The sequence below is a fragment of the Cryptomeria japonica genome, chromosome 9 (genome assembly GCF_030272615.1).
Source record: "Cryptomeria japonica chromosome 9, Sugi_1.0, whole genome shotgun sequence".
Classification (NCBI taxonomy): domain Eukaryota; kingdom Viridiplantae; phylum Streptophyta; class Pinopsida; order Cupressales; family Cupressaceae; genus Cryptomeria; species Cryptomeria japonica.
The window spans coordinates 118,351,454-118,369,584 of record NC_081413.1 but is presented as its reverse complement, the minus strand read 5'-3'; the positions used below and the strand labels follow the sequence as shown (position 1 = coordinate 118,369,584).

Genomic DNA, 18,131 nt, shown 5'->3' with positions numbered 1-18,131 from the left:
GACAATATCTCACCTCAATGGGTAACCATCATCCAAATGTGAACTACATGGGAGTGTATTGTTTTGCAGACAAACCTCCTAAGGACGGATGAACAGATGGCATTTTTGACTTAATGTTAGAATCATGTGATGGAATACTAATATATTATGGGTTTATCTCACCTCAATGGGTAACCATCATCCAAATGTGAACTACATGGGAGTGTATTGTTTTGCAGACAAACCTCCTAAGGACGGATGAACAGATGGCATTTTTGACTTAATGTTAGAATCATGTGATGGAATACTAATATATTATGGGTTTTTCTTTTCTTCTTTCATTCCTCTAAATAATTTTCTGTCTTAGAAATTTAGAATGCTTCTAGCTTCTGAACAAGTCTCTCATGGACCTACTGGATATATCTTTAATTTCTGTTTTCATTTCCTGCTAGATTTTTTCTTCTTTCTGTTTTTATGTCCATTATCAGTAAAGTATGCCAGATAGGCAAATTTAAATATTGGTTTGCTGCTTGCAAAGTGTAACATGGATTTCTTTCGTTAACTGCACTTTTTTGTGTATATTGTATTTTCCATTTTTCTAAAATCAAAGAAACTATGCTCTAAGGAATGGCAACTAGGTACACTAGAAAATTAATGCACTTGCCAAAATGATTAAAGCATAGTAATGAGTTATGCAACAAGCAGCTTCAAAAAGAAAATGCCTGCACTTAAAGTCAACAAAAAAAATATTATATCACACTATCCCAACATGATTGTATGGGACCTACCACTTCATTTTGGTGTTGTAGTGCTTCAACAAGCATCCTTTTGTGAGCAGGTTCAACCCTAAAATGCAAGACACAATACAACATTAACATCCAACCAACAATATCACAAATAACTTAGGCTCAAACTTCATCCTTCTACACATTGATAAACCACAGTCAAAAGGATTCGATACATTTGAATAATGCAATCCAGAAAGAAAGCAAATATATCACACCACAACAACTGACTCTCTGATGCAGTACAACTTCAAATGAAGCTCTTTGAGAGAAGAAAGCAATAAGAAGAATCTCTGAATTGGATGAAACCACTTGCCAGACATCATTATATTAGACATGAAAATTACTAATTAGTTAGTTACATTTATATCTTTCAAAACTATATTATAGTTTTTCACCTACCTCCAAAGTGGTTCAAAAAAATTGAATGTGCTATCTTCTAGAAAGTTTTGGCAAAAGAGCACATTACACTTGTAAAGAATAATAGAAAGAACTCTCACTTATTAATTTGATCAATCTTAAGATGTATTATTATACTAAATTCGCTATTATACTTCTCACATAATAATTCGATCAATCTTAAGATGTACTATTATACTAAATTCACTATTATACTACTTTAAAAAGGTTGACTTATTTATAGATTCTTTAACCACACAAAAAAAACTCCCCTAAAATCATACTAGCCAACCAGAATACTGCCTACAATAAATATATTAAAAAACACTTTATTTTAGCTACTATAGTATGGAGTGACTTCTTGGCATATTGATTTGATACCACTTGATAAGATCAACACATATAATAACGTGGAAGAGAAATCACGCACAAAAGATGTTCACAGACCAAGATGCCCTGATATCCAATATATGCAGAAATAAAGCAAACCCTTGAAGTAGGGTAGCATTATACAAGAGATACCAAACACACAGCATACTCTTCACATATCACTACAAACTTCACCACCTTTAAATAGACCTTCACCTTCTTCTTCTTCTTGCACTTTGCCACATGTCAATATTTACTTGTCTGCTTACCAATCTTAGGTTGGTCTCTAAAAACTGAAATCAGCAATCTCTACATATTGATATTTTTATTTGTGGGAGGAAAAACAGTTTGTGAAATAATGTTCCCTATTATTTTTTGATCTCATTTCTCTCTTGATTTGATTTGTCTTTTCTTGTGTGATTAAGCTGGAGGTTGGGCTTAAGTTATGTGGTTAATCTATGATCGCTTTCCTCTTCTTGTTCAGAGCTCTATGGATCCATTCTATATTACACATATTTGGCCCTTGAATCTCTACCTCCATCGCTGTAATTTTTTCATTAGACTGAACCATTGTAGTAGGATATATAAGAATAAGAGATTTAGAAGCTTTGGGAACTAATCTCCGGCTGTATAGAAATTGGAGATAGAAGAGTAGCTACTGTTGCTTCAAGAATTGGAGCTAGAAGAGTAACCACCTTTGTTTGATTTCAATGCTATTTATTTTAAGTGCAACAATTTTGGACACATTGCAAGGCATTGCGAAAGTGGTTTTGTGATTCCTTCTAAGCCAAATATGAAGGAAAACATCCCGATAAATCAGAAGAATGAATCTGAGGAGGTGTGGAAAAGAAAACATAAAGAATAGAGGTTAAAGAGTTCAATGATTGTACAAACCACATTTCATGCACAAAGAACTTTGTAATGTCCCCAAAAAATTTACAAATAGATTAATTAAATTAATTATTCTTAAGTTGTCCAAATAAATAAAATATTAAAAGGATGACTTTATTTTTAGTAATTTAATTAAAAAGTGACATAAATAATATAATAAAATATTATTGATGTCACTTTATTTAATAAAGCTCTCTAATTTTAATGTGGCCTAATCTTCTAGAAGTTTCATGGAGTTCTTTATAAGGAAGGATTTGGCATTATATTGGACATGCTTATGGATTTTTGATTTGATGAATTTGTCTGACACTTTGCATTTGCTGAATCTCTGAGGACGCAAACCTTCAGCAGATTGATAGAAGGGCTGGACGAAACCCTAGTTCTTCTTCATGGAGTAATCGCACAGCAGTGGTCACTATAGAGTAAATTTGTGAAGTCTTCTTCAAAAGACAAATTTACATAAAAAGATATTGCAAGACCAAGGTATTCAGTGCTTATATCTTACTTGAGGAAAAGGTTATTATTTTCTGAAAATTTATGTCATCGCAAAATAATTAAATGAAGCACGATGAATATCAATGATTAATATTTTGATGGCTTTAATGGGGTAATAAGATTTTTCACTGATTTATTTCCCAAAGGACATACATGCTGCTTTATATATTCTGAATAACAAGCTTCTGTGTGAGATTTATACATATATTTGGCGTGAGCTTTGGCAATCATATTGGCTCAATCTGTTACAACCTTTGTTGGAATTTATATCGACGCTAGTGAGTGTTGGAATTGCCATGAAAGACTAAGAGTTGGGAGTGCCATAAATTGTGTAAACTGCATTTGGGGACTTGTGGCCGTTGATATTTGAATGTGGGTTGTGTTGTGAGAGTCTAAGATGGATTTGGGAATACCAGTGCCATCTAGGCAGAGCAAAGACAAGGCTGGAAGCTTGTGTGCAATGGGATGGTTATCTGCTTCTTATTGAGTCACTGAACTGGTCTGTGTTTCACTGCATGAACCAAATATTAAAGTCAAAATTTCCAGCTGCTGCCCAAGAAGGTGTTTGTCTTTCATTCACTGTGAACCTGAGATTCATGGTGACTGTTTGGGAAAAGAGACTTTAAGGCTGGTGAAGCTAAACGTGGAAATTGCTGCTGCTGCTATTTGGCTACACACAAGGATTTTGGTAAAGATTGCCATCTACTCATATATTTCTGACCAAATAGAGTTCTGTGATTAAAGGTCAGATTTATGTTTTTGTTTCTATAATTGTATTCTAGAAATTAAATGCAGTTTAGAGATTGTTCAGATTGCAAACAAAGGTCAGAACCTTGTATTTCATCTCTTGAATTCTGCTACAATAAGAAATCAGAATTCTCTGAATATGAGGTTCAGACTGTCAATTCTAATTTATGCCTAATGTGATATTATTTCTTTGAGATTGTCTTGTCAAAGTTTAATGCAATCGTTGTTTATCATTTTCTATACATTTGTATTTGATTTGGCAATGAGCAAACACCCCAAAATATAAACAGTGATAAAAAATTCAGATAACAGTGAGTTGTATGCCAATTGTTTGATGAGATGTCAAACATCTAAAATTGAGAAAAACAGATCAAAATTAGCAGGAGTTCTTACAAAATTGTGGATCATTGACAATGGATGTTCCAGCCACATGACCGGAGATAAAAGCAAGTTTATTAGTATGAAAAGTGGAATAGAGGAACAGTAAAACTTGGCAACAATTCAGTTGCAAAGATATCTGCAAAGAATACCTTGAGTCTTGATGGTGGAAAAACAAAGACATGATGTTCTGTATGTAGGCCTAGAATGTAACCTTCTAACCATAAATCAGACGTGTGACAAAGGCTATAGTCTTTCATTCAATGCGCATGGATGTGAAATCAGAAAAGCAAGCATTGGCGAACTTGTTGCGGAAGGAAGCAGGACTAGAAGTGATGTGTACAATCTTAGTGAAGTCAATAGAAAGAAATGTCTTGTGAACCAAAAGGATGGAAGCTGGTTATCGCATAGAATAATGAGCCACATTAATTTTGATTATCTTGTGAAGATCAGTACCAAGCAAGTAGTAAGAGACGTGTCTAAAATTACAAAACCTCCATGCACTCTCTGCAAGTAATGCCAGGAAGGAAAACAGACAAGAGAGAGATTTCCCAAAAAGGAATATTCAACTACAAAGACATTGGAGTTGTTTCATACATATCTATGCAGACCTACGAGGACAAAGAGCCTACAAAGTGACAGGTATTTTATGATGCTTGTTGATGATTTCTCTAGAATGTCATGGGTTACTTTCTTTAAAGTAAAAGCTGAAACTTTTGAGAAATTCAAAATATTCAAAGCTATGGTAGAGAATAAGATAGGTTGAACAATCAAATTTTTAAGATCCAATAGAGGTGCTGAATTAACTATCAAAAACTAAATCAAATAGAGAAGAATGAGACTTGGGAGCTTGTTCCAAGACCTAAAAAAGCATGTCATTGACACAAAATAGGTTTTCAAAAACAAATTGAATGAAGATGGAAAAGCGATTAGAAATAAGGCCAGACTAATTTGTAAGAACTGTGCATGGGTAGAATGTATTGAATTGAGTAGACATTTTCTTTGATAGCCAAATTGGAAGCAATCGGAATATTCTTGTACTACATAGTAACTATGCCATTGACTTTTCATCAATTGTATGTCAAGATCTATCATAATTGTTTTTTGTAAAGTGGCAAAGTCATTAATTTCAAACTAATGATATTTGCAACCTCTTAGAATCTAGCTGATCTATAACGAATAAGCAAATATCCACTTCTTTCAAAATGCAAAGAAGATCATCATCCTTTAAATTGTGATGAGTGTTATAGCCTCTTACCTGCTTTATAAAGTTTCTTTCCCAAATCTTTTTCATTACATGAAGGCATGGTTCACAATCTTTGACAATGCCTTGAATGATAAATACATGTTGAAACTCAAAGCCATAGAAATCTGATATACAACTGCTAAACCACAATGAGCCACCGAAATTCATATGCAATAAGTATCCACTACCTAGCAGGCTGGCAATGTAATGTCCCCATTTGATTGCTAAAGAGATCAGATAAAGTAGTTAGGCATTCCATGGACATGAATATCATGCCCCTATCTAACATCAAATAGACAGAAAACCACAATATGAAATTGTCTTACATGAGTAATACTTCACAATTTCACTGATCGTAAAATTGCTACAATCACCTATCTTCAGGTCAGGGATATCGTAGGACAGGTATATATTAATTATTATTTGTTTGAAGAGATCAACCCTCTCCTTAGTGGCAGAAATCTCCTCTTGAGCGGATGGAGGATTAGTTAGAGTAAACAAAATATGAAAGGGCATGACTTCTAAAAGGAAATCATCCAGAAAGGATATTAAAAGATGGAAGTAGGGATCATTAGAGGGATGTGTTGACGTGTTTTTTATGACATCATCGAACACAGAATAAAGTTGCCTAACGGTCACCTTATCCTCTCTTGATCAAGATTAGTCCGTATGCTAGGATTACTTAAAGTTCAAACGGCTAGTTCCCAAGGTTCCTTCAGTGCGTGGATGTGACTCAGTTGGCTGATGTGATTGCTGGTAATCCAAGGGGCCTTACGTTTGCATCATTCTTTCACTTCTTTGCTGTGGCTGGAACTCCATCATCAGATATAGCAATTTTGCGATGCTGCTGCTTCGAACGGACTAAAATGAACTGAAAGTAAAGGGGAAAGGGTTAGAAGGATCTAAATCTACTCCTAAGGGCAGTGATAACAATGAATAGTGCTCTGGTGGACAAATTTCAAATAAACCAAGCTCTGCTTCGCCAAGTTCAACTACAACTCTGCAAGAACCGATGTGATCTTCTGAGGATATTGAAGGATTTCCAAATCGGGAAAGTGCATTTGAATACCCAAAACGGCGCAATCCAAACGACTGTCCACAACCGAACTTAGCACAAGTTTAGTGGCTCAGGCTAACTTTACACTGCAACTTACAATCAGCAAGATACAAAAAGTAGGAACCATGGAAATTCATTAGACACCATTACATTCTCCATTGAAATCAAAGCACTTTACTACTTCTAATCTAAGTGAGGAAGGTGAAACCATGCAAGTTTTGAAAAAATAACTCAAGTGGACACCATCACAGAACAATGTTTCACTATTATTTTCTCAAAAACTTATCGCAACAATTTCATACAAAGCTCCCTCCCCCTTACAAATGAGGGGGGTCATCCCTTCATATAGGCCTCAGGCCATGATTACACGCAAACCCTAATTAGGGTTTTCCCTAAAAGATTCTCCACTCAAGATGCAACAAGGTGGGAATCTCAAATCAATAACCCATCATGCCCATATACAATTAATTCAAAAGTACCCAAAATAGCATCCATTGCGCATTAAATGCACCACCTTCTTCAAATTCGCCCAATCATGCGTTGAACATTCATCCATGCAAAAATCACTCCATTATGTCATAAATGATCCATCATTTCCACATGCAGCGACTGCATGCAAAAGGAATCTGCCATAAATTCAACATGCAATGACCAGGTCGCCATTTGGTCAAATATTTCGGTAATGAATGCGCCACTCTACTGCCACGTGTTTAATAGATCCTCGCCATGCAAATGGACTCTGCCGTCGTATATCCACTCAATTGTTGGAGAGGGAAAATTAGATTCAAGAAGAATTTTCTTGAACTCTCCTCAACTTTCCTTGCTTCAGGAAGGTTTTTCATCAATTCTGCACATTTCCTATTTTTTAGGAAAATTTCCAAATTAGGGTTCCACGGTCCAGGAGAGAGAAAATTCTCCTACGAATCCAAATCTGTAAAACTTTTGAAATTTGGATGTGATTTGATGCCTGAGAATGGATTTTTCAAATTTTTCCCTGAAGGGGAAATTTCTTGTTCAGTTCATCCCTGATTCCTTCCTTGCCTTAGAAATTTTACGTTCAATTCATCCTTGGGTGTATTTCTTCCTTGCTTGGAATTTTGTCCCGAAGGAAGGAATTTTCAATACTTAGCCAAATTTTCATCTTTCCTGGAATTTTGTCCTGAAGGAAGGAATTTCCAACACTTGGCCAAATTTTCACATTTCCAAGAATTCTGTCATGAAAGAAGGAATTTCCAACACTTAGCCAAATTTTCACCTTTTTCAGGAACTCTATCATGAAGGAAGGAATTTCGAACACTTAGTCAATTTTTCACCTTTCCTGGAATTATGTCCTGAAGGAAGGAATTTCCATTACTTTGTGAATTGTCCATGTCTCCTTTTCAACATCCCCATTTTTAGGGATCCTCCTAAAATTTAGGAGTCAGTTCATTGGATGGAGAATTCTGCCATGATTCCGAATCTATAAAATTTTCCACACTCTGTCGAGATTCGGTGTCTAAAAATAGCAAATTCAAAAATTTGCCCTAGGGGAATTTTGTTTTTTTTAATTCCTCCTTGGATTCCATGCCTTAGGCAAAATTTCAATTTTTTAGCTTGGGCGGAATTTTCATCATGTCCATGGATTCATGGATTTTTCCACTTGTGAATGCTTTCTTGAATTCAGCACCCCAACTCAGCCTTGGGCGCATTTTCGCTTTGTCCATGGACTGACGGATTTTTCCACTTGTGAATGGCATCTTGGTTTTGGTGCCCCAGTCCAGCCTTGGGCGCATTTTCACTTTGTCCATGGACTGACAGATTTTTCCACCTATGAATGCTTTCTTGGTTTTAGCGCCCCAGTCTAGCCTTGGGCGCATTTTCACTCTGTACATGGATTGGCGGATTTTCCCACTTGTGAATGCCTTCTTGGTTTTGGCGCCTCAGCCCAGCCTTGGGCGCATTTTGGCTTTGTCCATGGATACATGGATTTTTTTCACAAGTTCCAGGCTCTTCGTCAGGATATAGATATGAAATATTACATTTAAGTATAAGAATTATACTTTAAGTTATATTTCATATATATTGTCAAGATGTTTGAGAGTGGTTTCAGGTCCATAGGAATCATAATGCAAATTTTGGATTTTGGAAGATCTTCCAAATTTCCAGACTTAGTCAAATTTCAGGCCATTTTCAAATCAGGATGACATTGGTAGATTGATGTGAATTTCTAGACTTGGATGATTTTGCATGCTTTCCTCTTCTGGAATAGGAGTTCCAAACTCAACCATTTTTTGACCCAAATTGTCTGCCTTCTGACTCTTCCGGATTTAGAAATGGTCTTCAGGAACGTTCAGTCTTCAGAGATATTCAGCTTTCAGTGTTTTCCTGTGTAGGACCTGCCAAAAATAGATTTTTCCAAATAGTAAGTGTTTCAAAATGTCAAGGTTTGGGCAAAATAGGTCAGAAAGCACTTACTAAAAATAGTAAGTTTAATTTTTGGAAAATTAGACCAATCCGAGACTTAGTAAAATCCCTAAAAATAGGAACTTTCTAAAAATAGAAAGTTGCTCCGTTTTGGCTCAAATTTTACTGGGAGGTTCCTTGAAGGGTCCTGATTCCAGTTGTATGTTCAGCTTTCTCGAAACCCTAACAGAAACCCCTAAAATTTAGGACAAAAGGCAAAAAACCCTAAAATTCACAAAACAAGTCCTAGACTTAGCCGAATTTGCTCAAACGAAAGGCAAACTTGACCAATATGATCATCGAACACCTGCAAAGCAAACAAACTGACGAGACTGTTGCGAAAAGACCACAAAAACGCAAGCCAAAAAACCAGGAGGGCCTAAAAAGAAGGGGGTCCCCATTTGCAATGGGGCGACGTGTGAAAACGTCACAACAGGATGTGAAAAGATTATTTTATTAAATACAGATTCAAAGTGCTCAGTTGAGCCACCAAGATACTAAACTAGGACACATGAGGCATACACGCTTTTAACAGGGACTGCTCCAGCCATTATAGGTGCATGAATACATTGTTATTCATCTACAACAGCAATAAGACCATTCCAAGGTCTAATAAAGTTTTCGACAACTACAGACTTAATTTTCTACTCTTCCATAGATAGTCGATTTTATATTAAAAATCAACTAAAATTATTAAAAAATCCTTGTACATCATACAATCAGACTTATCTCAGAAATACAATCAGATTGCATTATCCTTAAAGATTAAATTTAAAAAGACATTATTAGACTTTATCATAAGAAGAATTAAATTTAGAATTTATTTGATACAGATTTGACATTCCTCTTACTGAGTTAGGATCAAAAGGGTTGCATTAGACTGAGTTACATCATATTCCCTTTCGGGGAGAATTACTAAAGTTTATATACGAATTGACATCTTGAGATCAAACATCAGAATGGATCCTTGTAGGGACAAATACAAGGATCCATTTCAGGTTTTAAGATATTAGAGTTATATCGGAAGGCATATATAAGAAGAGTACACCAAGCCTGTGATCACAAGGATATCACAATTGAGCATCACTAGTGTTTTGCCAATAAAGTGTAATTCAATGCATTGCAGAAATAATAGACATGACAGAATACATCATGACAAAATATAAAGAAACTCAGATCTTCATTGATTCATAATAATGTCAGTACAATGACAATGACCATACTAACTCTATCCCCATGACCAAGGACTCGCTAATATATAAAGGTGACCGATCAGTTACCCGGTGTCAACTGTTGACAACCGACGGGTTAACTGTCGTCATTAACTCTAATTACATTAAATGTCTTATTGCTTAATTACCCGACAACATCATCCCCCCCAAAAAGAAATGTCGTCTCCGGACGACAGACAACAAAAAGGGAATGATATACCTACAACAGATAACAACTACAAACCCCACAAAATAACAACTACACACAGACTACTGAGGGGGTAAGGGAGGCATCCCTGATGATGGAGGGGCTGGGGCTGCTATTGCTAACTGCTCCTGTAATATCCCACTAATTTTTGTTTTGTTTTTAAGCCAATAACAATTCAACCACAACAAGTAACCCGTTAAGGTTAGATGAATAAACCAAATAACTGAAAGGGAACCCTTCCACCTTTTGTTCACCGAGAGCCCAAACTGGGAGGGTGAGAGCATATGGTGTTCCGGGGATCGTCAGCAAATATAATCAAACTGAAAATTACAATGCAAGGGCGGCAAGCCAACCCCTTCTGCTTATCCAACAGGATAGAAAACAACACTTGGCAGTAAACCGACCAAGGGAAAATTACAAGGAAATGAAGCTCAATCACTCTACCGCTTATTTCAGCGGGAGGACATTACATTAAACAATCACTCTATCGCATATTTCAGCGGGAGGACCATAGCATTGAACTTATCACTCGACCACTAATTCAGCGGGAGGACATTACATTAAACCATCACTCTACCGCATATTTCAGCGGGAGGACTATTTATCAAAGAAAACTGAATTACAAAACTGAGAAGGCGGCAAGCCAGCCTCTTCCACTTATGCAGTGGGAATTACAAATAAAAGCAGATAGAATGGGATGCTCAGTACTACTGAAACAACCTTACAATATGGAGATGGGATGAGAAGATTAACTGCAGGTTTCTACACAAAACTGTAATTTTCTGTTACACTGCTCTGCAGGCTGAAAGTACAGTTTCAGCAGCCCATGAAAACATGAAAATACTCATAACTCACTCAATTTTTACCCGAATTGATTCAAATCAAGCCCAATCCCGCCGTACATCCAATACAATGACAACCAATCACAGTCACACCCCAAACAACCCTTTTTTTATTTTGCACGCATCCCAATGCAACCCAAAAAACCCACGCCTAGACTAGGAATTTCGATTTTGCATAATTAAATCAACACTCAAACAAACGTGCTAAAAACTTACAAACTTATTTGCCAGTGCTGGGAAGGAAGATAGGAATGATACCCATAACTGTCAGACGCTCCAACAGAGAGATGTGAGCAAAAATGTGTTTCAGCCACAGGCAAAACCAGCAAGTCCAGAATCGTTGCAACACCAAGATGTCTATGGCAAAGCTTTGAAAACGATAGAAGAATACAAGGCACAGCTAGGTACTGTATTTCAAGTACGAAACCGGGTAGCACTAGGGAGACGCACTCCGAAGCCTCAAGTTCTGTCGCCAATCCGACAGCATAACATTACAGATTTTCAAGATGATCCAAATGGGAACCCAAGCCTCATATTTATAACTTCATTCTTCAAATTCAAATGACATCCCTCCAAATTCCACGCTTGCATTTGAATTTCATTCCACTTACATGTGGACCCAAGTGTAGCGCCCATTCTCCTAAGTCAAAAGTCACACCCAAGGAAAGGGAGGACCCACGTTAAACACTTAGGCACATATTAGCTATGCAAAGTGAAATAATATCCCTTCTAAAATATTTCTCATTCCATAAAACAATTGAATTTTGCCAAATTTAGGATTAAATAGGCATTAATCCCAAATTTAATAAACCAGTAGCCAATAAATAGATTAATTAAATATTAACCTTAGGATAAGGAAATAATATTTAATTATGTTGCCAATGTCTCCCGCACTGATTATTATCACCACCAAGATGAAACTCAGCCTGGATGACCATAGACTGCTGCAGAATTCAGAACCCTATCTACTGCCAAAAATAGAATTGTGCCACCCAGCCACTTACTAAAAATCGTAAGTCAAGAATTAATGCTCAAAAAAATATGATCATCGCGTCCGGAGGCAAAGCAATGAGGGCTCAGTAGGACAGTGGCACCAGAATGGTCATTCCCTGACTTACTAAAAATAGTAAGTCCTCGTTTCATCGATGCTAGACCCTGATTATTCATTCCACCTAGCCTGCGGGTCTTAGGAATAGGCTAATGGATCACTGAAAGAGCATCACTAAGAAGGGGACATTACAGCTCCTGAAGCTGTACCACCTAGTCGGTCCGATATCGAAGGTCCTGCTGAACCTACAACTGTTGCTCCCGGGAACTCCTCACTCGAAACACTGCCTCCATCAATTCCTGATGCTTCGCCTCCAACTCAACTGCCAGGGTAGCAACTCTCGATTCTACTGAGGCTCTCTCATTTGACTGCACTGCCAACTTTGCCCTCACGGCACTCAATTCTCCTCTCACGGTGGCAAGGATCTCATCTGTATTCCTAGCATGGGTGCGCTGTTGCTCTAACTCTGTCTCCAATGCAAAGATGTGAGTGGCCAACTCCTTCTGAGCCCTATCCGCCCTGAGCTGAGTCTCTCGAATGTAATGGACACCCCGGAATGCCCAAAAACCATACCAATTGCTGCTAGGAATTTTATAAAACAGTTTGCATCCAACTCCTTATTTCTCCGTTAAATGTTTTAAATTCCCTTATGCCTCCGGAAATGAAATGTTGGTTTGTTTTACATGGAATTGAAATCACAGAATATGGACAAGAATGAAACTACAATAATATGCAAACTGAAAATTGAACTACTGCTGATAAGATGTTATTTTCAGATTTTAATAAAATCAAATACATGGCAGATTATCAACTCACTAATTATTCCAGCATTATTGACATAATACTCTAGCAATCATTTTCAATCTTGCTACTACAATGACATGAATAGTACCCGCGTGAATAGTAACCACGTGAATAGTAACCGCATGAATAGTACCCACGTGAATAGTAACTGCGTGAATAGTGTTGCAGCAATATTAATTTGTCTTCAACAAGTCCAATATCTTCATAAAATCATCTCCTCAAAATGGCATAAGCATCGGACAAGTAGGGAAGAAGATATGAACAAACATTAAATCTGCCTGTAGTTGGAAATGCACCCAATCTGCCTAATAATGAAGCTGATAGCAATGGATTCCAAAGGCCAAACCCCAAGGGAATGACGTCTAGAATGTCAAAAGAGAGGATAGACGTCCTCTAATGCCAAGAACGGATCTGCAACTCACACATACCAATTCTTCTCATATTCAACATATCTAATGAAGCCACAAACGCTTTCTTTTATTCTTTTTCCAAGGGTCCACTCAACTCTCATGGGCAATGTGGGATAAAAGATGAGCAATATAAAACATATATTAAAATATTCACTTATGTCTCCCTTGGGTACAGATCCCCATAAAATAAATATTAGAGTAACACTTTAATATTTTACAATTAAATTAAATGTTACTTAATAAAACTTCAGGCATTAAAATGTATTAGCAATCGGACTCCGAATAATGTGAGTGATAGCTCGTCGAAAAGCTCTCACCGAGGAGTATCAAATCCAAACACCAAAACTGGCCTCCACTATGTCTTGTTGACTTACTAAAAATAGTAAGTATGCCTGAAACTGAGTAAATCAACTTTGTTTTGGCCCAAACTGGAAATGACTAGGCCTAAACACTCCAGGATCCCCTTAAACCCTTCGTTAGCCCTCGGGACCATGTAGATCAAGGCTAACACACACACACTTGGTCAACTGCTAAAGTGGGGACATTATAGTCCGCCCCCCTTGAAATTGCTTGTCCTCAAGCAATCTCAGTCCAGCCTGCTAAATAACCTGCTCACTCTCCCATGTAGAATCCTCCTCCGACAAGTCTCTCCATCTGACCAAATACTCCTTCACTATCCTGTTTCTAAGCTTCCTCTCTCTGGTGTCCAGAATAGCCTCAAGTACTAACACAAGCTTCCCCTCCTCATCCAAAGGGGGTAAATCTGCAGAAGGCACTACACTCTGACCAATGGCTTTCTTAAGCCTAGACACATGAAACACATTGTGCACCCAACTGCCCTCTGGAAGCTCAAGCTCATAGGCGACTTTGCCCAGTCTACGAATCACCCTGTAGGGACCATAAAATCTAGGCTTCAACTTTTCAGCTCCGCTCTTCTTGAGAGATGACTGTCTATATGGTTGTAGCCTCAAGTAAACCATATCCCCTACCTCGAAACTGCGCTCTATTCGGTGCTGATCAGCGTACAATTTTTGATGATTCTGGGCCTGCTGTATATTCTCCTTGAGCACTTTCAGGATGTCCTAACTATCCTGCAATAAGTTTTTGGCTTTGGGCACTCTGTTGTCCCCCAAAACTAAATCCATGAAGCTAGGTGCGTCATAACCATAGAGTGCCATGAAAGGAGTCATCCTGATGGACATATGATAAGTAGTGTTATAACAATACTCTCCCATATGCAACCATCTGACCCAAGCCTTTTGTTGTGCAGTTACATAGTTCCTCAAATATCCCTCCACCCATTTATTCACAATCTCTGTTTGCCCATCTGTCTACGGATGATAACTAGTGCTAGGTGTAAGATCTGTACCACACAACATAAACAACTCCTGCCAAAAAACACTCATAAACTTACTATCCCGATCACTGACAATGAATCTGGGCAACCCATGTAACCTGAATATCTCTCTAAAGAAAAGATCTGCCACCTGTGTTGCTGTGTAAATGGACGGAATAGTAAAGAAGTGAGCGAACTTCGTCAAGCGGTCCACCACCACATAGATGCAATCCCTTCCCTGCACTCGTGGTAAACTAGTGATGAAGTCCATCGAAATACTTTCCCATTTCCTATCAGGAATGGGCAAGGGCTGTAATAAACCTGCAGGAAATGTGTGCTCTCCCTTATTCTGTTGACAAACCGCACACTCCCTGACATACCTCTGAACATCATCCTTGAGCCCTCTCCATGAGAACTGCTCTCAGATCTGCCTGTAGGTCTTGAAGATCCCCGGATGCCCAGCTGTGGATGCATCATGAAATGCCTTCAGTATCACCTCTCTCAAATGTGATGACGGAATCATATAAACCTTGTCCTGAACTCTGATCAATCCATCTATCACCTCATAGCGATCATCTTGTATAGTACCTGAAATCAATCCAGAAGCCCAAGCATCTCCGACATACTCTGCTATAATCCGATCTCTCCAATCTCCTGAAATCTCTGCCAGAGCACATAAGTGAGGTCTCCGAGATAAGGCATCAGCCACCACGTTTTTCTTACCTTTGACAAACTCTATGTCAAAGTCATAAGCCTGCAATTTAGTAACCCATTTCTGTTGCCGGTCATTAAGATCACGCTAGTTCATGAAGTATTTAATACTGTTGTGATCAGTTTTGATCACAAAACGCCCACCTACCAAATATGATCGGAATTTGGCCAATGCATGCATTATGGCCAACATCTCCCAGTCATAGACATAATAACTCCTCTCAACTCCCCGGAGCTTCCTACTCTCGAATGCAATGGGATGCTTCTCCTGCATCAATACTGCTCCAATCCCATCACCCGATGCATCACAATGAAGCTCAAAAGGCTTCGTGAAATTTGGTAGAGCTAGAACTGGACATGAAGACATTACCTGCTTGAAATGCTCAAAACACCTCTGTGCTGCCCCTGTCCACACGAAGGCCCCCTTCTTGGTGAGATCTGTCAAATGCGCTACCGTCTGTGAAAAACCCTTAACAAACCTTCTGTAAAATCTGCAAAGACCAAAGAATCCCTTAAGCTGTGTGAGGTTCGTAGGAGTAGGCCAATCAACTACAGCTCTAATCTTTTCAGGGTCTACTCGAACTCCATCTGCACTAATAATATGCCCAAGGTATAGTAATTCTGTCATACCAAACTCACACTTAGACTCCTTGGCATACAAAGACTCTCTCTCTAGGATAGATAATACCTCCTCCAAATGCTGTGAATGTTCCTCCCAGGTCTTACTGAAGACCAAGATGTCATCAAAGAAGATCAAGACAAATCTCCTCAACTGCTCCCTGAATACCTGGTTCATACAACTCTTAAATGTAGCGGGTGCATTGGTTAGTCCAAATGGCATAACCATAAACTCAAAGTGGCCATAGTGACATCGGAAGGCAGTTTTCTCAATGTCCTCTGCCCTCATCCTGATCTGATGGTATCCAGACCGTAAGTCTATTTTGGTGAAAAAGCATGCTCCATGCAATTCATCAATCAACTCATCAATCCAAGGAATGGGATATCTGTTTTATATTTTTTTCTTATTCAATGCCCTATAATCGATGCACATGCGCATTGTCCCATCCTTCTTCTTTACCAGAACTACAGCTGAAGCAAAGGGGCTTTTGCTAGGCCTGATGTGCCCCATTTCCAACAACTCCTTAATTGCCTTCTCTATCTCATCTTTATGTTTCTTAGGATGACAATAGGGAGTGATCGTCACTAGTTTGGCTCCCTCCTCGAGCTCAATAACATGCTCTGCACCCCTGTCAAGAGGAACCCCGTGAGGAATATCACTGAATACCTTGGCATGTCTGTCAAGAATCTCCTGTATATCTGGTGGATGACTCTTCACCCGAGGCTTCGGTGAAGATGGCACAACTAAGCACTCTGTTGCCCACTCTATGTCATTATGCCAAAAAAGTCTCTTCATTCTCCTCAAAGAGACTACCCTGCAACTCCCATCTGAAAGTCCCCTGAGAACAACAGTCCTACCCTCATGCTGAAACCTCATTTCCAACTTCGCTAGGTTGAAAGTGAACTCAACCAACGATGCCATCCATGTCATACCGAGGATGACGTCGTAATCTCCCATGTCCACAACGTAGAAATCATCCTCCAACTCATAGCCATCTCCAAATCTAATGTGAAGATTTGAAACCTTCTGAGTACATAATAGCTTTTGGCCATTAGCCACCATGACTCTAAAACCATCATGCTCCTCTGTCTGTAAGCCTCTCCTGGCTACCAACTGTGTATCTATAAAGTTATGTGTAGCCCCAGTGTCAATGAGAGATATCACTTTCTGCCCCTAGATAGTACCCCTGACCTTAAATGTGATTGCCTTTTGGGCCCCTGTCAAGCGTGCCAATGATCTATCATCCTTAGGAATGCTGCTCTCCTCTATCGTGTTACCCTCATCTGAATCGGAGTGCTGATCCTCCCCCTCTGACTCTGACTCCTCTGCTGAAAAATACTCCATTTGATTTGCCTTAGCCTTGAGAGGGCATTTATGAGATAAGTCCCAAGGCTCTCTACACTGGAAGCACAGTTTCTTCTTTCGAAGTTCATTCAAGGTTTCACTGTCTAGTCCTTTTGATCCTTCTTTGGGTTTGTTATACTCTTTCTAAAATGGTTTTTTGTCTTTGTCCTTGCGGTAGGAAGAATCTGTTGAATGGTATTTTCCTTTGTATACTGAAGGGGCTAAATCTCGTGCTTTTTTAGTTGCTTCTGCTAAGGTGAGTGGATCATGTCCCTTCACCCAACCACGTAATGGATCAGCAAGCCCATCACAAAATAACACCACCAATCTCCTAGGAGAGATATCAGTAACAAGTACAGACAAACGCTGAAACTCGGCGATGTAAGCATCCAAAGAACCTGACTGTTTTAACTGTGCTAGCTCCTTGAAATGTAACTCGGGATCCCTAGTGTCAAATCCCTCAATCAATCTTTCTGTGAATTCCTCATAGGATGTAATCTGATTATGCCCCAGAGTCACCATGCCATGATGCCACCATTCATGCGCAACGCCGTCCAAATGCATAGCCGCATACTTGATAGCCTCCTCCTCAGGCATAGGATTTAGCTGCAAGTATGTATCTACCATCTGCACCCAAGCTCGTGCGGTCATCTTCCCTGAAGCATCATAATAAGGCAAGGAAAGTTTTCCAACTTTCTTTCTCAGCTCAAAATTCTGATTCCTCCCTCCTGCTCTAGGCATATGTCTCATCCTCAAGTCCATATAATCTCTGAGGGAAATATCTGCCTGAAACTCGGGTCCACTGGCCTC

At 38.7% G+C, this 18,131-nt stretch overlaps 1 protein-coding gene across 2 annotated transcripts in view; it reads right to left on the bottom strand.

The window, feature by feature from the left end:
* Window positions 1-18,131, bottom strand: part of LOC131062775 (calcium-transporting ATPase 3, endoplasmic reticulum-type) — a 310,592-nt gene that overhangs the window by 98,663 nt on the left and 193,798 nt on the right. For both annotated transcript variants that reach the window (XM_057996504.2, XM_057996505.2), the window contains one exon: window positions 768-825. In XM_057996504.2, coding sequence (XP_057852487.1) covers window positions 768-825 — 58 coding nt within the window. The remainder of the gene's footprint in view (window positions 1-767; window positions 826-18,131) is intronic.